This window comes from Scyliorhinus canicula, chromosome 17 (assembly GCF_902713615.1).
Source record: "Scyliorhinus canicula chromosome 17, sScyCan1.1, whole genome shotgun sequence".
Lineage (NCBI taxonomy): Eukaryota > Metazoa > Chordata > Chondrichthyes > Carcharhiniformes > Scyliorhinidae > Scyliorhinus > Scyliorhinus canicula.
Genome location: NC_052162.1, coordinates 82,125,772 through 82,149,784, shown reverse-complemented (window position 1 = coordinate 82,149,784; position 24,013 = coordinate 82,125,772). Strand labels below are relative to the sequence as shown.

General features: G+C 44.1%; 1 protein-coding gene across 1 annotated transcript in view; it reads left to right on the top strand.

Annotated features, from left to right (window-relative positions):
• LOC119952476 (succinate--CoA ligase [ADP-forming] subunit beta, mitochondrial-like) overlaps positions 1 to 24,013 on the top strand; it is a 175,781-nt gene that overhangs the window by 93,736 nt on the left and 58,032 nt on the right. Inside the window, exons 6-8 of the mRNA XM_038776271.1 lie at positions 5,293 to 5,431; positions 7,031 to 7,192; positions 8,228 to 8,370. Coding sequence (XP_038632199.1) covers positions 5,293 to 5,431; positions 7,031 to 7,192; positions 8,228 to 8,370 — 444 coding nt within the window. The remainder of the gene's footprint in view (positions 1 to 5,292; positions 5,432 to 7,030; positions 7,193 to 8,227; positions 8,371 to 24,013) is intronic.

Below are 24,013 nucleotides of genomic sequence, written 5' to 3'. Positions count from 1 at the left end.
AAGCTCTGTTATCTGTCTGAGTCCTGGGTTGGCCATAATTCCCATGGTCCTTTGCAGGTGGCCACCTCGGATGGCTACACTAACCACTGGCAAGCAAAATACTCGCTTTATCCAGTCACTGAATTAGAATCCAGGATGTACTAATTGGGTAAAACATTCATACCCTTCTATAGTTCTATCTGACCAAAAGATACATTTCATGCCACCAAGACTAGCAACCAAAGCTCAGGACTATCCCCACTGCAGGTGAATACCACTTCCCCATAAATAAATATTTGACAATCACTGTAAATCAGTGAGCTCGATGTTGTCCCTTCCATGGCATGAGCACCCCCAATGGGCAGCATGGTAGCACAGTGGTTAGCACAGTTGTGTCACAGCGCCAGGGTCCCAGGTTCGATTCCTGGCTTGGGTCACTGTCTGTGCGGAGACTGCACGTTCTCCCCGTGTCTGCGTGGGTTTCCTCCGGGTGCTCCGGTTTCCACCCACAGTCCAAATGTGCAGGTTAGGTGGATTGGCCATGCTAAATTGCCCTTAGTGTCCAAAAAGGTTAGGTGGGGCTAATGGGTTACAGGGATAGGGTGGAGGCATGGGCTTGGTTAGGGTTCCCTTTCCAAGAGCTGGATGGCCTCCTTCTGCACTGTAAATTCTATGAAAACCCTACAGTGCAGGAGGAGGCCATTTGCCCATCGAGTCTGCAACAATCCAAGACTCACATTTCATTAACTAGCCTCAGAAATTCATTAAAGATGAAAAGTTTGTAAAATAAAATTAAACTTACTAATAAGTTGTGTAGAATAGTTTCTTCACATAAATGCATAACAATAAGTCCTTATCTGGAGGAGACCTACATTAAGAATCCAGGCAGACCCTGATTTTAATTAATAGTAATGGTTTTGTAAGTGTCCAGAAAATAAACATGTTGATCCATTTAACTATAAGCTTGCCTTGGGTGATAAAAAGAAACTCATTAACAGATTTAACCATTTGCTTGTCTTTTTGAAAAAAAGGCTAGAAATATTTTAATTGAAATGCCAAAGGCTGAGTCCATTGCATGGTAATGCACAACCTGCTTCTACAGAATAGCACAACCAAAATTGTGTCAAGAAAGTCATCTTAAAAATCAAACTGGCAACAGTTCAATTAGCATAATTAATACACAAATGCATATTCTTAATAAAAAAATATCCCAGCGTTGTAACTGGGCTTCCTTTAATTGGTATTTACTATTGGTACAAATCTCTCTTGGGCTCATTGTAATATTACAAATTTTGAGATATTTTGCTAGTTCTTATGAAGCAGAAGGTGAGCTGTCCAGTTCTCTGGCATTGAGGTAGTGTTTGGAACTTGATAACCACATTTTGAGCCTCCTCTCCATTTGAATCAATCTTTTTATTCTTTATTCCATGGGATGTGGGTGTCGCTGCCAAGGTCAGTATTTGTTGCCTATCCATAATTGCCCTTGAACTGAGTAGCTTGATAGGTAATTTCAGAGTGCAGTTAAGAAGCAGCCACATGGTCACAGGTAAGCCAGATCAACTAAGATTGGCAGATTTCCTTCCCTCAAGGACATTAGTGAACCACTACTGAGCCTAGCTTCAATTCCAGATTTTATGAACTGCTTTCAACTTCCACCAGCTGCCATGGGATTTGAACCTATGTCTCCAGAGCATTAGCCTGGATAACTAGACCATTGACATTGCCACTATGTCACCATCTTCCCTATGCCCATGTATGTTTCAAGGCTGGAGAGATCTGAATAATGTGCAGAAGGAACAAGACAGGTTTGGGAAGGAGTCATATCCAACTTGTGTGCCGTTATATAGTAAATACAGTTATGATCCTCTCCACAATTCACCAGGCAGTGCATTCCAAACCCCAACAACTCTGAGGAAGTACGTTTCTCCTCATCTCACTCCTGGCTCTCTTGCTGACCATCTTGAAATTGTGATCCCTATTCACTGACATACCAAGTAGTGGAAACAGAATATCCTTCTTTACCTTGTCAAAATTGTTCAGAATTTTGAACATGTTTGTAAGATCACCTCTTAATCTTCTCTGTTCCAAGGAGAACACACCCAATTTCTCTAATCTTTCCTTGCATCTAAAATTCTTCATTCCTGGTATCCTCATTCTTGGTATCATTCTAGTAAACCTCTTTGGCACTCTCCAGGGATTTAACATCCTTCCTTAAATAAGGTGCCCAGAACTAAACACAATACTCCAAATATGGTTTGACCAATGATTTGCAGAGGTGCAGCATCACTTCCTTGCTTTTATACTCTATGCCTCTTTTTATAAACCTAAGGATCTATAAGCTGCCTTAACAACTGTTCTAAATAGCCTGGCCACCCTCAGAGAATTGTGCACTTGAACCCCAAGGTCCCTCTGCTTCTGTACTCCCCTCAAAGTTGAGCCTATATTGTCTCCCTATTTTTCTTCAACCAAAATGCAGGACCTCACATTCCCCGTATTGAAGTTAATTTGCCATGTGACTGCCCATTTGGCCAACTTGTCAATGTCCATCTGAAGTTGCTCAGCATCATCCACTATTCTCCCTAGCTTAGTGTCATCTGAAAATTTGATGATATTGCCCTCAACACCCACTTCTCAATCATTTATATAAATCAGAAAAAACAAGGATTCCAACACTGAGCCACTCTCAACTTGTCTAAAGTCTCAGAAATGCTGATCTATATCTACCCTCTGTTTCCTATCTCTTAGCCAACTTCTAATCCATACCAAGAACCCATCAATCCCAAATATTTTTAATTTGCTAACCAACCTGCCATGTGGCACTATCAAATGCTGTCTGGAAGTCCAAACATACTACATCCACGGCACTACATTCATCTACGGCCTGTGTCACCTCATCAAAGAACTCAGTTAAATTTGTCAGACATGACCTGCCTTTGACAAAGCCATGTAGACTGTCTAGTATGAACTTATTTTTCTCAAGTGTATATTATCTCATCCTGTATTATGGCTGCCATCAGTTTACCCACTACTGACGTCAATACTGAGTTTCCTGAGTTATCCTTTGCCTCTTTCTTAAACAATGGCGTAGACTTTCAATTTTTCCTGAATCCAAAGTGATTCCAGCTCCTGCGCATTTATCCCTGTTCTGTTCTTTTTCTCAACTTGGTCACTTGCAATCTGAGAACTGGTTTTCACAATAAGATTTCTGTTCCCTGAAACCCCTTCCTCGAGCTCAAGCTAGGCGACTCTTCCAGCCTTATTTTAATTCCCCATGAACTTTTTGATCTGAGCCTGAGCTTCCATTCACATTCCTACAGGCTAACCTGAGAAAGGCTGACCCCGGGATACTGTCTATGATATTTAGGTTTTTTAAACGCGCATTTTCACACTTGTTTTTTCCTTTGGGTAATAACGAGGAGGTGGGGTAGCATTCCTAGGCAAATTATTAACTCTTTCAACTGTGCCATGAACACACTTTCTGTGGCCAACAAGTTCTGACATGGACTTGAACTTGGAGCTTCTGGCTCAGAGGCAGAGAAGCTATCACTGAGTCACAAGATGTCCATTTAATATTCCAGGAAAGCCTGTAACCTTATTTTCATAGTAGCTTCTTTTGCATCCTTCCCCATGGCAATATAAATCAGTTGGGCTTTGTATGAAGGTAGAAATGCTAATTTGCTATCCTTGACAATGCAACTTTCTTTCATCTTAGAACTAAATAGGCAGTCTAAATCGCAGCTGTTAGAACCTAACATTTTCAGCACTTGTCTGGGACTGTCGAGACTCTCAACCTCTACTGTTAATACAGTGTCAAATCCTTGCACCTTCTTACCAGTAAAACAATCTTTCTTTGATCTCAAAACTACCCAAGCTCATTGTCAGACAAGATTTCAGAACAGGTCGCATGACCCCTTCATTTTTTTCAAAATTTAAAGTACAGTCCCAAAACACAATCTTTTATTTTTTTAAAAATCTTTTTATTGGTATTTTCAAGAATTATAAGCAGTTATGTACATCGCTAGTCGTGTTTATTCACTGTACAATATGAGTTTTCCTATATATAGTCTGCCGCCACCTGGCTCAGCATGTGGTCCCTCCCGTCACCCCCACCCCCAGCCTGCCCCTCCTTGCCCCCTCCTGCCCACCCCCTTCTGTCCCCTTGGTTGGTCTGGGGGGGCGCGTGTTTCCCCCTTCCCCCTTCTTTTCTTCCCCCGTCAGCTTTGGCCGTGTTTCCCCTGTGGGGGGGGGGTGGGGGGGGGGGGGTGGTGTTGCCCCCTCCCTCCCTCCCTCGTTGTCTCTTTTATGTCTTTCCAGCCCTTTCTCTTTCTCCTCCCCCCTTTCCGAGTTGCGCGTTTAAAAACACAATCTTTTATGTCTCATAATTGTGAAAGTATGGGTGGGGTGTTATTATTTGGATGGAGAGATTAAGGGAGGATATGAGGAGAGTGAACTCAGGAGAGAGAGAGAGAGAGCACGATGAGTTGAGATCAAGAATCAGAAGCTGCTTGGGGAAAGGACTGAGGAAGGAAAGAAATGAAGATATCTTGGTGCAAAAGTTGGAGTGGTACTTAGTACAAAATGAGGATTTTAAATGAGAAGCAAAAGGGGTGGATCAAAGAGATCTGCTCAAAGAAGGAGCATGAAGAGAGTAAGGAGATAGAACAAGGTTTGGCTTGCTATGAACCATAATACTGTTGTGGCAGTTTTGGTAGAGCAGTGAGGATACAATAGGAGGGAGTCAAATGTTACAGCCATGCGATCCCATGGCGGAATTAAAGTTGATGTCTGTGTGTGGAATTAGCTTGGTGCATCGGCAAACTGATATGGTGATTAAGCTGGATAACCACCATTGCATGATTAATGTCTCTATACATAGCATGCTTTGTACGTGGGATAAATTGCCATTAGTGTCCTGAAAATAAAAATTCAAAAAGATGCGTTATACTGAAGTATATGAGAGTGCAGTTTTTAATTTGGCCGTGGCCCTACTTCAACTCAGCTGCTAATTTGAGTTTTGGTATTCCCTTGGGGTCAGTCATTCAGCGCTTGAATGTTTGTGCAGGAGGAGCAACTGAATATTTAACAAAAACTGCCCTTCGTGTTTTAGTTATCTCACGCTTGCTCTGTCATTCACCGCAATCATTTTGAAAATTACTGTGATTTATAATAGCGCATTAATTTATTCCTGCCAACTCACAACCAAGACTCTTGCTTTCAGATTTACTTTGTTTTTTGAGAGAGCTGATGAAGTAAACTGCCTTTGGAGACATTGTTTGTGTTTTGTAAGTGTAATGTTTTTTTTATATACATTAGGTTGCTCAACAGATGGATTTTCCAGCTGCACTAACAGACGATGCTGCGAATGTCATTGCACGTTTGTATGAGCTCTTCATGAAATATGACGCTACTTTGATTGAGATAAACCCGATGGTGGAAGATTCATCAGGCGTGGGTAAATAATTCTCACTGTTCTCTGCTCACAAGTGTAACCCCTGGTTAAAGAACGTTAATATAAAACCTTTTGTCAGTCACGTTCCTGTCTCTGGTTTGGTTGCTTTGCCCAACCTATCTCTTCAATGTTCCATAAGATCCATGGATTAGATAAGTTCTTTACTGACCAGTTTTGCACAAGTAATCGAACTGCTAAAAGATTAGCATATTTACATGCTCTTGGCGGCCCTACTCAGCAAAACCCAACATGTGTAGCTCTCGCCTTTTCTCCCCCCAACAAAGTTCTGAATTAAGAATGCCATGCTGTGGTTTGGTATCAGATTTTATGGAAGTGTTCTGTTAGAAAGAAAATGAAACTACCTGAGCAAGAAAAAATGTGAAGTGACATTTGGCTTCTGGGAGGGTAGGATTTCAAAAGAATCTCATATATTTATGAGATATATTTATAAGGTTAAGGGGGGGTTGTTGGGTTACGGTATAGGGTGGATACGTGGGTTTGAGTAGGGTGATCATTGCTCGGCACAACATCGAGGGCTGAAGGGCCTGTTCTCTGCTGTACTGTTCTATGTTCTATATTTAGTGTTAGAGTAATTTGTGGAACAGTGGATCATGCAGAATTGTTGCTTAGACCTATCTTCAAGTGAGGTTATACACTTAGTGCTGCATATTAAATCAAGCAGTCTGCCACTTGTGTTGCAGACACTAATGTTCTGTGATGGATAAATAAATGTTGAAAAAAAATCTTTTTTTGTATTCGTGGAATGTTGCCCATCCGCAGAAACCTGAGAAGGCAGTGGTGGACTTGAACCACTGTATTCTTTAAGGTAATGGAATGCCCACAGATGCCTACATTATTTGTGGATTCCTTGAATAAAGACAGAAAATGCTGGAAAGGCTCAGCAGGTCTGGCAGCATCTGTGGAGAGAGAAACAGAGTTAACGTTTTGAGTCTGTATGACTTCTTTGGAGCAGGTTTTCTTCATTTTTTTAATATACGTTATCTTCTATATACAAACATACTATTCTGCTTGTCTTTCTGATTGGGCCAGTTAGAATTTTAACATTTCGGCAAGTACTTCACTGTATAATGCTGTTCATTGCTTCCTTTGCCTGATTGGAAGAAAATTATTCAGCAGTGCGACAGTGCTTTGAAACAACGGAGTGGCTTGCTAGGTCATTTCAAAGGGTACTTATGAGTCACCACCGTGCTGTGGATCTTGAGTCGCATCTAGGCCAAACCAGGTGAGGCTGGCAGATTTCCTTCCATGAAGGACATGAGTTCTGGTATTTCATGCTCACCATCATGCCAAATTAATTAATTCATTGAATTTCAATCCCCCAGCTGCTGTGGTAGGTTTTGAATTCATGTCCCTAGAGGCCTCTGGATTACTTGTCTAGCACTGTTACCACTATGCTACTTTGATGTGCTCATGTGACCACATTTTGAGAACTTGCAAACCTCGTGAAGTTTTTCCAAGATGTTGAAGTCATGTGACAATGCTCATTATTTTTACACTGATATTTATTAGCTTTATCTGTTGATTTTCACTTGCCATTTTTGTAAACTTAGTAGGTTAGTAAATATGAATCCTATTTTTCAGTGATGTGCATGGACGCAAAAATCACCTTTGATTCCAATGCTGCATACCGTCAAAAACAAGTGTTTGATTTGCAAGACTGGAGCCAAGAAGATGAAAGAGACCAAGAAGCAGCAAAGGCAGATCTTAACTACATTGGACTAGATGGCAGCATAGGCTGTTTGGGTAGGAAAGATTGTGAACTTCAAAATAAATTGGTTACGGTAGTTGGATTTTAACCATCTTGTCAAATCTTTCCAAAACTCCTCTTATTTTGACAATTGTAGCTTTCCTTTGCCGCCTTCTGATCATCACAACTGGGAAACTACTGTCTAGTGCTTCTACAACTAAATCTCATCTTCCCTTGTCAAGTGTCCACAAATTTTTTTCCTGTCTAACCAGATTGTGCTCAAGAGTGGGAACGTTGACAAATTTCTTCCCGCGTCAGTTTTCTCTCCCCAAATTAGTTATGCGATGAACATTGAGATCAACTGTAGCGCACCTACTGCCAACCTGACTACAAACACCAGAGACTAGGAATTTTACTTGTGTTACTCAACTGCATAGCACCTTTAGAATAGAGCCGTTGGTGTTGTTGCATAACTTCCTTTCTGTCATATAATGATCTTGCGTAAAATAATAAAGCTGGGAACATATATGGAGATCAACTATTCCAACCATCTGTTTTGTATACACCCTTCCCAGACTAATTCTGATTCCTACAGCATCTCCACCCCCACTTTCTACCACCCATTTGAACTATGGGTTGACTTATTCTCAGTACTTAGTTTCCCAATTTCATCTATAGCATTCAATAACAATGCATCTTTTGTTTCCTTAAAGACATTCTTACCATTGCTCCAGCTGTTGAATGAGCCGTATGTTGTTAACCCCCAGTTTGTTATCGCCCTACAAACTGTACTTTAAACATTTCTCGATTTTACAGTGCTAAATACCTGAAGCGTATCCCTCTGAGCAGAAATAGAGGTTTTCTGTTTACAAAAGAAGCAATTCTTTGTCTCAAATGTCTGGTAAAATAATTTGAAAAATTTTAATTAATGATGAAGTAAATTTATGTCTGTGTTCGGACCCAGTGAAAATGTCTTCACTTGTCATATCATTAGCAATAAATAAAACAACTTTATTCTTAATGTTTTGTTTTTTTGTGCATAAGTACTAGTGCATTGCTTCAAATGGTTAAACCTGCTTTTCCTTATACAGTGAATGGTGCAGGACTGGCTATGGCAACCATGGACATTATCAAACTTCATGGTGGCACTCCAGCTAATTTCCTGGATGTAGGCGGTGGAGCAACAGCCCAGCAAGTTACAGAAGCTTTCAGACTTATAACTTCAGACAAAAAAGTAGGTGTAAAAGATGTAAAATATTCAAATAGTTAAGTCTTGCCTTGCGTTTTACTGAAGTTATTGACTTGTGCAGCTATTGTTATTATCTTCACGTTAATTGGCTGTGAAGAGCATCACAGGTCAATGCAATCCTGTCTGTGTCTGGTATCCAAAGTCATGCATGTTCATTAATGCACATACACTTTGCAGTGGGAGTCACAGACTAGCTATCAAGAGAATGTCTGTATCAAATTCTTGCTGAATTTTCCTCTAGTCTGGGTGCAGTTTTTTAAAAATCACAATGTTCCTATCCTCAGCTAATATCCATAATGCTGTATATGTTTGTTGAAGTTGTGTGTAATATCTCTTCAGAACCGAATTACATAACTGACGTGATGTCATCTACTTCGTGGGCTTTTAGGAAGTCTAGTGCCAAACCTTGTACAAGTTAACCTGTATTAATCTTGCATCAAACCCACGGTTCTGTGATCCTATTTCTTTTGCACTGTTGGTCTAAAGATACAACAGTTTACAAAAAGAAAGCTGGCGACGAGAGTGGTATCAGAAGAAAGAAGAAAATGTTTATTTTTCAAAAGTTGTTGGAGTGGAACTGCTTCAACAGATCAATTGATCAACTAATTAGCAAAAGGTCAAAATCGCGGACATCGGAACCAGTAAGGTTCAGGGGCAAAAATTCGAAGGAAGGGCCTATACTGATTTTAAACCGGCAATTCGAGGAGTCGAGCTTTGAGGCTCACCACATGCAGTACAGTGAGGCACGGTGGTAGAGCGGGGCAGAGAACAAAAGATTACCATAACTTGGATGCAAGTTAAAGCTACCCAGCAACAGGCGTATCATTGCAGTGCAAAAATGAGCCATTCACAGGCTCATTGCTGGAGTAAGGACAGCCAATGTAAAAATTATGGCAGAACTGGCCGCACAGCAAGAACTTTCTGGAGTAAAATAACTTCTCCGTAAAAGTATACTCAAAGGAAGATGCAGAACTAATTCAAAGGAAGAAACAAACAAATTTCAACTAAGAAAATTCCTAATGTGATAGAAAAGAATAACAACCACAATGAAACAAACAATACATTCTGATGAAGAATCACAGTTGAATGGAGTGAGTGGTCGCATATTTGGTAGCTCCCGCTTGTGGTGCACCTTTTGGACGCTTTTCCCCGATTTACGGTGGATTTTATCCGTCCGGCCCCGAAGCCTTGCCCGACTGCATAGCCTCCAATCCCCCTACTACTTCAAGCCCAATTGGGGCTCCCAGCCCCTCCACCAACCCTTCCTCCACCTTCAGACCCTCCAAGAATTGCCTCATCTCCTCCACCCCTGCTGGGGGCTCCGACTCATACAGCCGACTGTAAAATTCCTTGAACACACCATTCACCCCAGCTGGGTCCAAGATTGTGTTCCCCCCTCTATCCTTCACTCTTCCTATCTCCGTAGCCGCGTCCTGATTCCTGAGCTGGTATGCTACTATCTTGCTGGCCTTCGCCCCCCCCCCCCCCCCCCCCCCTCCCCATATATTCATACACCTGGCCTGCCTCAACTGCCCACCACCTTCCCTGTGGATAACAGACCAAACTCCCACCTGTAGCCTCTGACGCTCCTTCATGTATAAGCCATGTTGGCTGAGTATGGTTGTTGGGTGGGGGTGGTGTTATGTACTGAATTATGTTTCCATTTGTATTTGTTGTTATCAAATCATAAATGCCTGAATAAAATGTTTATTAAAAAAATGAATTACAGTTGAACATGCTATCAGTCCAGGGTGAGGTTGGGTAGTGCCAAAGTTGAATGGGCACCGTATTAAAATGTAGATTGATACGGTGGCTGCCGTCTCCCTAATTCCTGAGACCGGAAACTTAATCATCTGCCTTTAAAACCAGCAGATGTGACCTTGAGGACATATACTGAAGAGAGAGTACCACTGAAGAGGTCACCTCAGAGTCAATGTTGAGCTTAGTGGACAAGCTGTAGAGTTACCACACAAGTGGTGCGAGGTTTCCAGCTCTCTTTGGTCACTCTTGGTTGGAAAGGATTGAACTGAATTGGAGCACTGTCAACAACTTAGTTAGTTCAAAGTCAGACTTACAGACCATAATGGAAAAATATAGCAGTGCCCTTGAAGACACACTGGGGTCCATGACAGAAGCACAAGCCTCCCTGAAGATTAAGTAAAATAGCCAGCCAAAACATCTCAAGGCTAGAGATGTACCCTATGCAATACGTCGGCAACGGCTGAAGCAGAATTACTGAGACTTTTGGAAACAGGAGTTGTATTGTTAGTCTAAAGATACAACAAATAAATTCAGTACTAACCAGGAATTTAAACTTGACATTTTATTATTTAGTGTTGCAAAGTTGTTGGATTTGTTGGATATTCACCAATTGCTGCCAATTCTCATGTAACAGAATAAATTTTCTGATATCACTAAGTGCAAAATATTTTATTATTCTCTACCACTGTTAACCAATGTGAGCTAACTTAGATTTGTTATGGTACTGACTTTACATAACTTATACAAGAGTTCTAAGATCAGCTATTCTGCTAACCAACCACTTTCTCTAGTACGGCCGCATTTGGAGTATTGCGTACAGTTCTGGTCGCCTCATTATAGGAAGGACGTGGAAGCTTTGGAACGGGTGCAGAGGAGATTTACCAGGATGTTGCCTGGTATGGAGGGAAAATCTTATGAGGAAAGGCTGATGGACTTGAGGTTGTTTTCGTTAGAGAGAAGAAGGTTAAGAGGTGACTTAATAGAGGCATACAAAATGATCAGAGGGTTAGATAGGGTGGACAGCGAGAGCCTTCTCCCGCGGATGGAGGTGGCTAGCACGAGGGGACATAGCCTTAAATTGAGGGGTAATAGATATAGGACAGAGGTCAGAGGTGGGTTTTTTACGCAAAGAGTGGTGAGGCCGTGGAATGCCCTACCTGCGACAGTAGTGAACACGCCAACATTGAGGGCATTAAAAAATTTATTGGATAAGCATATGGATGATAAGGGCATAGTGTAGGTTAGGTGGCCTTTAGATTTTTTCCATGTCGGTGCAACATTGAGGGCCGAAGGGCCTGTACTGCGCTGTATCGTTCTATGTTCTATTGAAAGTGTGTGTTTTCCTTAATTTAAAATCAACCTTCCCTGCCACCTTCAGTAATTTGTGCTCATGTACCCACAAGTTTCCCGACTTCTGCACCCCCATTAGAATTGTAATCTTTAATTTATATTGTCTTTCCTCCTTCTTTCTGCTAAATTGTATCACATCTCTGCATTAACTTTCTACTTATCAATCCATTCCTCAGTCCTGTTTATGTCCTCTTAAAGTTTATCACTATCCACCTCATAGTTCATATACTTCCCAAGATTTGAATCATCCATAAATTTTCAAACTAAACTCTGCGCACTTAAGTTTTTAAGTTATTGATATATATCAAGGAAAGTCGAGATCCTAACTCCGACCTCTGGGAACCCCGCTTTAAACCTTCCTCTGGTCCTAGGACCAACCGTTCACCAATGCACTCTCTTGTTACACAGCCAATTTTGTTTATTTTTATTTATTTTTCACAGGATGTGGGCATTGCTGGCTAGATCAGCATTTATTGCCCGTCTCTCATTGTCCGTGAGAAGGTGGTAGTCACCTTGAACCGCTGTAGTCCATGTGGTGTTAGGAATAGAGAGACACAGTATTTTGACCCAGTGGTAATGGTGAAACAGTTTCAGGGTCAAGATGGTGTGTGACCTGGAGGGTAACTCTTATGCATCTGCTGCTCTTGCCCTTCTAGGTGATAGAGGTCGCAGGTTTGGAAGATGTCGTTGAACGAGCTTTGGTGAGTTGCTGCAGTGCATCTGTAGATGGTATACTGTTGCCACTGAGTCGGTGGTGGAGGAAGTGTATCCATGCAAATCCTGCCCCATGCCTCTAACCATGCTGTCAAACCGGTTGCGTAACGACTTCCGGTGACGGGGATGTGCTGAGAAATCGCATATCAGGTGGTTCTCCACCTACGAACCCAAAAATAGTATTTTCACCTGAAATAGCCTGCTAATACGAAGGGAAAAAAATCCCACATTTCAATGACCTTCGGTGTGAAGGGAGATGCCGAACAACAGCCACTCCAGAGGCCATGTAGAAACAAGAAGAGGAAAAAGTCAGGAGAAGCAAATGGCTGAGTTGGCTTAAGCACAAGGCATCAAATTGCGGGCCTAACCAGAGTGAGAAAGACCGACCGCCGCACTAGGAGTCCCCCCCCCCCCCCAACCCCGCCCCACCAGGTAGTGGTTGGAGGATGTTTCTCTCAAAGGACTGAAAGAACACACCGAGGAGACGAAAACCGACATCCAGACTGTGGTCAGGATGGCGGTCGCGGAAGCTCTGGCGACCACGCAGGTGGCCCTGGACAAGGCGGAAAGGCAAGTGGAAGCCCAGGAAGGCACCATAAAGGAGCTAGAGAAGGCCTCAACAGACCAGGGTGACTGGGTTGTTGCCCTGGAAAAGGAAATATCAAGGTTGGTCGTGATGTAGGGGAGTCTGAAAAGAAAGATTGAGGATCAGGAAAACTGAGGGGATCAATGGCAGGAACCACAAGGACTATGTACCCTAAATGTTGGGCAATTTGGTGGGAAGGGATAAGCTTCCCCAACCCACCAGAAATAGACGGAGCCTACAGGCCGCTTCGTCCAAAACCCAAAGCTGGGGGAACAGCCCATGGCGATAATTGCGAAAAAGCACCGCTACCAAGACTGGGAAATAATCCTGCGCTCGGCAGGGCAAACAAAGAACTGTAACTGGGAAGGTCACCGGATCAGAATCTACCAGGGGATTGGGGCTGACGTGGCCAAGCGCCGGGCAGAGTTCAACATGGTGAAAGCAGCCCTGTACAAGAGTGGCGTAACATTTGTGATGCTGTAGCCAGCCAAACTCTGGGTCACATTCCAAGGCAGGGAGCACTGCTTCTGCGGACGTGGACAAATTGCTCCTGGAGAATGGGCTGGAGAAACGGCCGCAGGGGCAGTGGTGAAAAGATCATCTGAAGAAGCTTTATTTATTTATTTACTAAATGTTAACCAACTCGATTAACACTTTTTGTGCTGGACTGCGCTGCCTCGTTCTAGGGACAGGTGAAATCGCGGAAAGAAAGAGCGAGGGTAGCAGAGTGAATGAAAGGGTGAGGAGAACAGCGGGTAGAGAGCAGAGAGAACGGGCAACGAGAGGGCACAGAACCAGCTCCAGGAGTGGACCACCACACTAGCATCCACCCTATCCCCGTACCCCACAAACCCCATCTAACCTTTTTGGCAATTTAGCCTGGCCAATCCACCTAATCTGCACACCTGAAAGTGGGAGGAAACTGGAGTACCCCAAGGAAACCTACACAAAATGGGGAGAATGTGCAGACTCCGCACAGTCAGTGACCCGAGCCGGGAATCAAGACTGGGACCCTGGAGCTGTGAAGCAACAGTGCTAACCACTGTGCTACTGTGTCGCATGGCGTACACAGTTGGCGGCCATATTGAACGGACCCTGTGTTGGAACCAACAATTCTACGGACACGTGCTTGTAGGATTAAAATAGCGGTTTTTAATATACTCACAACAGAGCCAGCATATTAGCCATTGAACTTTCGGTGAACTGGCCGGCTGACCGTGTGGCATTGATCTTTATACAGCAGCTTCCGGGGGAGGAGTCCTGGGCAGAGCCAAGGGAGAAGCCCCGTACACCTCGAGCATTCCCAGAGCTACTCCCCCTGGAGGACAGGTAGTGCAACTGCACTTACAATATAGACACATGTATATAAAGATTATAATCCGGTGTAAATCACATTCACCACACCCTGGACAAAGGGAAACCCTGGAGCGCAGAAGCCAGACCTCATGGGGAGAAAGGTGACCATGGCCATTTTGGATGGCCCCCAAACAAAGGGAAACCCTGGAGTGCAGGGTGCATCCACTAGATAAATATGGTTGATCCCGCAGGAGTGGGGAAGGACAAAAGCCCTTCATCAGAATAGTCACTTGGAACATCAGGGTACTTAACGGCCCAGTGAAAAGATCCAGAGTCTTCGCCCATCTGAAAAGTATGAAAGGCGACATAGTCTTCCTCCAAGAGACGCACCTGAAGGAGAAGGACCAAGTGTGGGTAAGGAAGGGCTGGGTTAGACTGACCCACGATCCTGCTAAGGGTTGAGGGCCAGGGGAGTGGCCATGCTGCTAAATAAGAGGACGATGTTTACTGCAATGAGGACGGTTAGGGACGCAGGGGAAGGTACATCATGGTCAGTGGTGTCCTAGACGGGCACCGATAGTCTTGGTCAAATGTACATGCCCAACTGGGACGACACGGAGTTTGTAAAGAGGACCATGGCGAAAATTCCGATATCGACACACATTGACGTATCAGGGGAGGGGACCTTTAAATGTGTACAGGTCCCACGGATGGACAGGTTGAATCCCAAAACAGAGAGGACCTCCAACATGGCAACAGAACGCTGCATATTCATGGAACAGAAGGGAGCCGTTGACCTATGGCGGTTCACCCACCCAGGGGAGGAGGAGTTCGGCTTCTACTCCCAGGGACACAATGTATATACACAGAGCAACATTTGTAGTGGGGAAATTGGTGCTTCCAGGGGTAGTAAGAGCAGAATACTCCGCGATCATAATCTCTGACCACGCTGCACACTCTCTGAAAGTGAGGTTGGAGGTTGCCCCCATTGAGGTTGGACAAGACCCTCCTGGCCGATGAGGCTCTCTGTGAGAAAATATCACAGGCCATAGTCGATTACATTACTAATAACTAGACTGCAGAGGTCTCGCTCTCCAGGTTCTGGGAGGCGTTGAAGGCTGTTATCAGGAATGAAATTATTGCTTACAAAGCATGAAGAGATAGGGAAAAGAGGACGGCTAGGCAACAGCTGGGTGACTCCATACTAGAAGTAGACCGGCGATACTCGAGGCCACAGCTGTAGAGCTCCTGCTGGAGAGGAAAATGCCACAAAGGCCTCTGACCTGCTCTCCTCGAGGAAAGCAGCGCACGAACTCCGCCAGGCATGGGGTCCCTGTACGAGCCCAGAGACAAAGCCAGCCGCCTGCTGGCTCACCAGCTAAGTAAGCAGGCAGCCATGGGGGAAATAGCACAGATTAGAGACAGCAAGGGCAAACTAATAGCGGAGCCGGAAAATGTCAACAAAGAGGATTTCTACCAGGGGCTTGAGGATGAAACAGTTCCTCGATGGACTGGACATGCCAGTTGTGGGGGAGGACAGAATATGAGGGCTGGAAGCACCACTAGAATTGGGAGAAGTCATGGAGAGTATTAACTCCATGCAGGCGGGTAAGGCGCCAAGAGCAGAAAGATTTCCGGTGGACTTCAACAAAGAATTTGCTGCAGCACTGGCCCTGCACCTGTGGGAGATGATCACGGACTCGCTGGCGAAGGCACCCTGCCACCTATGCTAGCACAAGCCTCAATCTTGCTGATGCCCAAAAAAGAGACAGACTCAACAGAATGTGAGTCCTACAGACCCATTTTGCTGCTAAACGTGGACGCGGAATTACTGCCCAAGATCGTAGACAAGAGACTGGAGGACTGCGTACCAGAGGTGGTAGAAGAAGTCCAATTGGGCTTTGTCAAAGGGAGACAGCTAACATCAAACATCAGGCGCCTGCTGAACGTGATCATGACCCCATCCAGGGAGAGAACACCTGAGGTGATCGTCTTCCTGTATGCAGAAAAGGCCTTTGACAGAGTCGAATGGAAGTACCTCATAGAGGTACTGGAGTGGCTCGGGCCTGGAGCAAGGTTCATCGCTTGGGTGAAACTCCTGTATAGTACTCCCACAGTGAACGTACGGACAAATACCACCAGCTCTAAGTACTTCCAACTGCACAGAGGCACAAGGCAGGGATGTCTGCTGTTCCTGCTGCTGTTCGCCCTAGTGAACGAACCACTAGCAATAGCGCTCAGGGCGGCAAAGAATTGTAAGGGGATCTGGAGAGAAGACAGAGCGTGCAGAGTCTCGCTCTATGCTGATGACCTGCTCCTCAACATCTCGGACCTACAAAGCAGCATCGTTGAGAGAGTTTGGAGCCTTTTCGGGCTACAAACTCAACTTGGGCAAAAGTGAGATCTTTCTGATAAACCCGCAAGAGGGAGGGACAGATCTGAAGGGAATGCCATTTAAACAGACCTGGCACAAATTCCACTACCTGGGGATCCAAATCGCTCATGACTGGACAGGGATCCACAAATGGAACCTGACCAGTCTGTAGGAGGAAGTTAAAAAGCAACTGCAGAAATGGAACACACTGCCACTCTCCCTGGCTGGGAGTATCGACGATCAAGATGAACGTGCTGCCCAGGTTCCTCTTACTGTTCAAATCCATTCCGATCTACTACCCCAGGGTGTGGGGGAAATCAAGGATCCCCAAAAAGGTGTCGCAGTGAACGAGAGCCATGGCGGGGGGGGGAACTGGCAGCAACTGCGGAGAGGGTAAAGGGGTGAAAAAAGAGCCAGAAGCCGAGTGGGTGCATCTGGAGGAGGGCTCTTGCAGCGGACCTCCCTCCGGGCCCCAGCCACCGAACGAACACTCAACAGGCTCAGTGGTCATAGAAACACTCCAGTCATGGAACCAACTGCAACAGCACTTCGGACGAACCAAAATATCTGATACGGTCCCCATCTGCAATAACCACAGGTTCACATCCGTGACAATGGAGGCCGCCTGCAAAAGATGGAGACGGGACGGAGGGACCCTGACAGTTAGGGACTTCTACACTGACAACAGACTGACAACACTCGAGGAACTAACAGAGAATTCCAGCTGACAGGGGGAGCAAACTAAGATATATGCAGGTCAAAAACTTCCTACGTAGGGAAACAAAGATATATCCACGATCACCACAACAGTCGTTGCTAGCGGACCTACTGAACGCAGACATCTTGGGGAAGACTAACTGCAGCGACCTGTATGGGCGACTACTGGGAAGGGCAAACACAACTGCACCTCCTCTTAAGCCTAATGCAGCAGAAAGTGGTACACAGAGCCCACTTAACTGGAACCCAAGTGAGCAGGTTCTTCCCTGAGGTGGAGGATAAATGTGAACAGTGCCAAGGAGGTCTGGCCAACCACACTCGCGTGTTCTGGCCTTACCGCAGACTCGTCAGGTTCAGGACAGCCTTCTTCGGGGCAATGTCCAAGGTGGTGGGGATGAGAGTGGAGCCGTGCCCGAGAGTGGCAGTCTTTGGCATTTCAGAAAAGCCAGATCTCTTCATGTGGAGGTGGGCCGTCGCCCTTGCCTTTCCTCCTTAATTGCCCAGTGGAGAATCCTGCTTTGCTGGCGATCAGCAGCACCACCTAAAGCTGCAAATAGGCTGTCCGACTATCGGAATTTCTCCAGATGGAGAAAATCAAATTCGCCATCTAGGAGCCGGAAGAAGGCTTCCGCAAAACGTGGGAGCCATTCAGTCCGTTGTTCCAAGACCTGTTTGCAGCCAACAGCCAGTAAACCAGAGGGAGCTGAAAACCACAACACAACAATGTACGCCAATGAAATGGGGAGGGATGGAGGGAACAAAGAAGCAGGGAACCCAACCAGACTCAGCAAATAACAAAATACACCGCATCACGAGATAGTGAAGCTGAAGTGAAAACAGGGCACTCCAGACGTTTAGAAGGGGAGAGTGGTTGAGAAGAAAGGGGGTTTGGGATGGATGGTTGGAGACCTGGCTTAGATTAAGCACCCAGTGGAGAACGTAAAACAAGAAGCCGCAACCGATGTAAATAGAAAAAGGCAACTGATGTATCTATAATTTTTCTTTTTTTTTTCTTTTTCTTTTCTGTTGTTTTTAATGTACGTTCACAATTGCCTTTGTTTTGTATAATTTAAAAATCCTAATTAAAAAATGTATTTTAAAAATTGTTGCGTAACACTTTATCCAATGCCTTTTGGAAGTCCTTGTGTACCACATTGACCACATTTCTCTATTTCCATAACAAAAAACTCAAGTGAATAAAACTTAATTTTTCCTCATTGTGTCTGTGCTAACTTTCCTTAATTAACTCCCATTTATCCAAGTGATAATTTTCTCCCAAATAAGTGTTTCTAAAAGCTTTTCTGCTACCAAGGTAAACTGACTTACCTTTAGTTACTGAACTTTTCCTTGTACACTATTTTGAACAAGGGTAAATATTTACAGTTCTTCATTAGATGGCATTACCCCTGTATTGTGAATGAGTAAGATTACGGCCAAGGCCTGGGCAATATTTCTCTTATTTCCCTCTATCCTTGGATGCATTTCAGCAATTCCTGGTAATTTATCAACTTTTAAGAACAGCCATTTTATCTAATGCTTTTAAACTATTATAACTCATCAAATCTCTCAACTACCTCTTTCACTATGACTGAGATAGATCTTCCTTCTTGATGAAGACAGATGCAAAGTGCTCATTTAATACCATAAAAATGCACCTCTCCACTATGCATATATTCTCTTTTGGCCCACTTTCTCATTTTGCCAGCCTTTTAGTATTTATATGCCTCTGATTGTGCCCAAACTATGCCCCTTTTAAAGGCAGAACATTATTTGGTTACATATTTGCCCACCATCTTTGATTCCAATTTACCTCAGACAGATCTGTTCATTTTCAACTGAAGTTGGCCCTCCCCCAGTTAAGCTTTTCATTCTGGATTGATCCTTATGGCGTTAGTCAGCAATATACAGATAGTTGTGTATCATTAAGTGGCAGCTATATGTGAGCAGAGGTGAGGTTTCTTCTTGGAAGGTAGTTACAACTAAACATGAGGAAAGCTTTGAGATATCATGGCTATAAGGCTTGCCTATTAGAGCTGTGACCTAGAGTTTGTGTTGTTTTGGTGAGTAATGAAGATTGTTTATTCCCTCTCAATCCTCAGCTTAATAGTGAAAACCTGATCCGAAAGTTGGTGGGCAGAGCCTCAAATAGTCCCACTAGAAGAGCTCGCACTTTTAAAACATTTTGGTTTTTAATTCTAGTTGCAGATAATTATTACTTATTGCAATTCTTTTGTCCCTCAGATATTTTCCTCAAATATTTGTGGTCAACGCCATCTAGCTGTGAGTAGGCAGCGTGCACTAGCTGTCTGTTGGACCAAACACGCATATGCTAGAACGTAGGTAGATGGTAAGAGTTGGCTCTTTTGGTTCCAAACTTTTGATATTATAGTATTTTCTTCAATAGCCACTTGTGGCTAAAGAATTCCCAGCTCACAGTTAGGTGGGGCCAGATTTTTGGTGCATGCGCTTCTGGTGTGATCTGTAGAGGACGTTGTTTTAGAGGACATTGTGCCTGACAGTGTGCGTTCACTGGAAGTATGTAGGTTAGGCCGATCAAGACATTAATAATGCTATTGCTGTCATTTTGAAGTTCATGTCACAGCCATTGTCCTATCTTAATCATTTGACTGTACATGAGTTCCAACAGCAGGAAGGATTTCCTGCCATTTCTACTTAAAAGGATTGCAGTATCAGTTACTTTCAGTTTAGTTGTTGATTGATTTTTGCTGACTATAGCTATGATTGCACCAATTTTTGGCATCTCTAAAGTTCTTTTAAAGTTAAGGTTGTGTACAGGGAGTGGTGTGGCAGGTGATGGAGGAATCTATTGATGCAATAGTGGGCATTCCCCTTGACGTTCAGCTTAACTGGGAGAATGAACTGAGGGCATGCATCACAGGGCAAGTTGTTAGAAGAGGGCAGAGGAGAGAGAAAAAGATTATTGGGCTGAGATGGAGAGGAGCTTTCAAGAGGAGGCTACATCAACGCAGGTAGTAACTCACCATTGTGCATTCCCTTGTGGTTCTCTCCTGTGTATTTTTGCTGTAAACTGGTGCTCCGCCATGGCTATAACCTGCTGGTGGACGACTGCTGATATTCTGTGGGATGGATGAGATGCAGATGGCTTTGGAGGACGACATTGAGCTACACTGGTCAAACTGCAGACTGCATCTTCTTGGCTTTGGCAGAAACAGTCTGGGCAGGCTGACTGAAAAGGCATTGGCGGAATGGCAGTGGTGGAAGAAAGAATGCTGTTTGCTTAAGAGGGACAGCAGGTTTGTGGTTTACGGAGCCACTGGCACTTCCTTTGGGCACTGTCTCAGCTGTTCTAGCAATCGATTGGAGGTCAATTAGCTGGATTGTTGCCCTCATTTTGAAAACCCCCTTTGAATACTGGTATCTGCAGCCACAAAAGTCGTGAGTTTACATGGCAGTAGCTTACCTTCTATAATTGAAGTCCAAGCTTCCACTGCAGCATTCAGATGTTGGGTGTTTTCTGCTTGTATTGTACTGAAAGCTAAGGCTTTGCTCACCCTGCATCACCAATGCTGCATTGTATTAATCCCACAGTATGCTTTTTAAAAATAAATTTAGAGTACTCACTTATTTTTTTCCAATATAGGGGCAATTTAGTGTGGCCAGTTTACCAACCCTGCAAATCTTTGTGTAGTGGGGGGTGAGACCCACTCAGACACAGGGAGAATGTTCAAACTCAACACGGACAGTGACTGGAGGCCAGGATCGAACCACTGTGCCACCATGCCGCCCAATCCCATAGTATGCTAACGGTGTTGGCCGCCACTGCTATGCTGGAGAAGACGGGCTCCAAACTCTGTGCATGCACAAAGCTGATGCCAGACTCCTCCATGACTCTTGACATTGTACGTGTGTTTTCTCGCAGGTTTGCCAATGCACCAAACATTTTTTTGTTCATACTTCTTTGCTGCCTTCCATGGCCTTCCTTCTCAGAATTGTTATCTGAGCCCTCTGTAACAGAACTCATTTTGACATACCATGGAGCTGGCACCTGTCCTTACTGCAGTCCACTTGTTCCCAGAGTCTCACTGCATGTATGTCCCACCTCTAAGCTGTCCTTGAAAGTATGTGGATTGTTAGTTACTGAGCTGGTGGATGTAAGTATGAGATTGAATGATGGTGTTACTTCATCACCGCTGTCTTCTTGATCTTTCACCTATTGTTCTTCTATCGCTACTTGGGCAGATTGAAATCTTTGGTAGCGCAAAGGAGAAAGGCACATGGGTAGGGTTGGAGTGAGGGAAGTGAGGACAAAGTAAGAGGTACATGCTTACACAAAAAGATTTAAGTAAGAGTAACCATTCTAAACATCCAGGCTTACTCCTGCGCGGTACACCCCTGATCCCCGTTATGTCCACGAGACCCACCTCCCAACAAACAGCCCCATCCCTCTATTTGATCCCCCGAACCAACGGGGCCTGACCACCACCCTGGCGACCCCTCCAACCTGAATGCCTCTTTCCCTTCTCCACACTGCCCCACCGTCACCACCAAGCCTCCAATGTCTGCCTATCCGGGTCTGGGTCCACCCCATGTCCGGAGGGATCTTCTCTCTTCTCCACCCCCATCAAACCTTGGAAACGTGCCTTCTCCCTTTCAGTCGGACCTTTAAACTCAGCTACTTTATGAAAGCTGTTGCCGTAAAAAGGAGGCATGTCCTCCTTTTGCTCCGCTGCTTTCGCACTTCACTTCTTCAGTCTCACCCGGTTTGAATCAGGAAGGTCGGGTAAGGCAGACTCTTTCTGTTTTAAGTGTAGGTAAATTGTTATGGAGTGGCAATCCGCCGCTAATTGCCACTCTGAGGCAGGTATGGGCCAGTAATTTCACCCTTTATCTTCTCAAATTATTCCATGTTTTTGAAAAGCTATGTGAATATTTTGAAAAGCACCATGTGAGATCCTTTAACATCCCTGAGAGGGCAGTTGTGATCTCAATTTACCATCTCATCCAAGTTGCAGCATTTCCTCTTGCAGTGAAATGTCACCTGAGGTTGTGTCCAGTTCTGGAATGGGATATGAAAGCACCATCGTGTGACTCGAGTACTATTGCTGAGCCAAGGGAATCTGGAGATAGAACTGGACCATTCGAATTAGTCATTCATGTTAGGTCGTGTGACATAGGGAGGAATAGATTCCAGTCTTGTATAAACAGTCCTTGGGAAAAGGTGGCCTCAGAAGAAGTCATCTCCCGATTCATTCTGTGTCAATTGCAAGGTAATCCAGGACCAGCCAGATTAGAAGGTAAATGTGAGGCTATAACCACAGCGCAGGAGTGACTAGTTCTTGAGTGGAAGTGAACAGTGCAAATGGAATCACCTACACAAGGTGAGCTAACTGGAACCATTAGGGAGACTTTATGAAATGAAAATTGCTTATTGTCACAAGTAGGCTTCAAATGAAGTTACTGTGAAAAGCCCCTAGTCGCCACATCCCGGCGCCTGTTTGGGGAGGCTGGTACGGGAATTGAATCCACACTGCTAACCTTGTTCTGCTTTAAGGTGATATGGTGAAGAAGGGGAAAAGCAAGAGAATAGATTTGGCAGTTTGAAAGGGAAAGTAAGTTTATTGTCTATGGACTAAGGAGATAGAAATATATTTAGCTAGACATGATAATAGAAAGAAATTCGGGGCCTTGTAAAGATAAATTGCTATTATACTGATACTAATTGTTAATCAGAAATCAGAACAGCCTGTTTTGAGATCTGTGCTTCAAATTTGTGGCACGGCATCTTTCTGCTGCCAATTTTATTCCTCTGCTATTTCCCTTTACTGGGATATGGCTCAGTTGTTCAACTGACTGTTATTCATTATGTGAACCTTAATAATGAGCATGTATCGGTGTCACAACTTAGTCCATTTCCATCCTTGCTAAATGTAAATGCATATACGCTGGTTTAACACACTGGGCTAAACTGGCTTGTAATGCAGAACAATGCCAGCAGCGCGGGTTCAATTCCCGTACCGGCCTCCCCGAATAGGTGCCAGAATATGGCGACGAGGGGCTTTTCACAGTAACTTCATTGAAGCCTACTTGTGACAATAAGTGATTATTATTATTCCTGGGTTTTGCAAAATTGTGATCGGTGGTTCGAACCTTGCCCAGTTCTTCTTACCAAGGCGCTGATGGCAGTTGTTGCTCCCTCCAAGGAGCCACTTCCAAGACCAAGATTATTTGGCAGAAGATAGATCATTGTATGTTTCCCTCATTGAAAGGGTGGTATTAATTTGAAAATCTGTACCCCTAAAAAGTTGTGGGTGTTGGGTCAGGTTTTGTCAGTGGGTTAAGAGTTACCAGGGTTATGCAATTGATGTACAGATCAGTCATGATGTAATTGGAGTTTGGAACACATTCAAGGGGCTGAATGGCCTACACTTGTTTCTGTGTGTTTCTTAACTTTAAACAACAAGGACAACTAAGTTATCAAACTTTAAATTTAGTACTTTCTTTTAAATGTTTTTGTTCTGTGAGTAATTTGCAGGGTGACTGTTTTGCTTGGCTGTAATAATTGGTATTCATGATACCAAAGTTCCTAATTATGAGCCTGAAATTAAATTCGATCAGCTTCTTAATTTAATTTAACTCCCTTGGTGAGCTTGCTGACACGGACAGGAGATTTATACGAAACTGATGATTTAATCGGGTTTCGAATTAATTTAAATTTCAGGTTTTGAAAGTTATTAATGGGCAGTTACCAATGATAAGGTGAATGTTTTGAGGGGCAATATTTCCCATGACTGAGCAACTGGTCGGTAAGACAAGTGATCTGCGGGCTGTCTGTCTTAAAGATTTCTGAG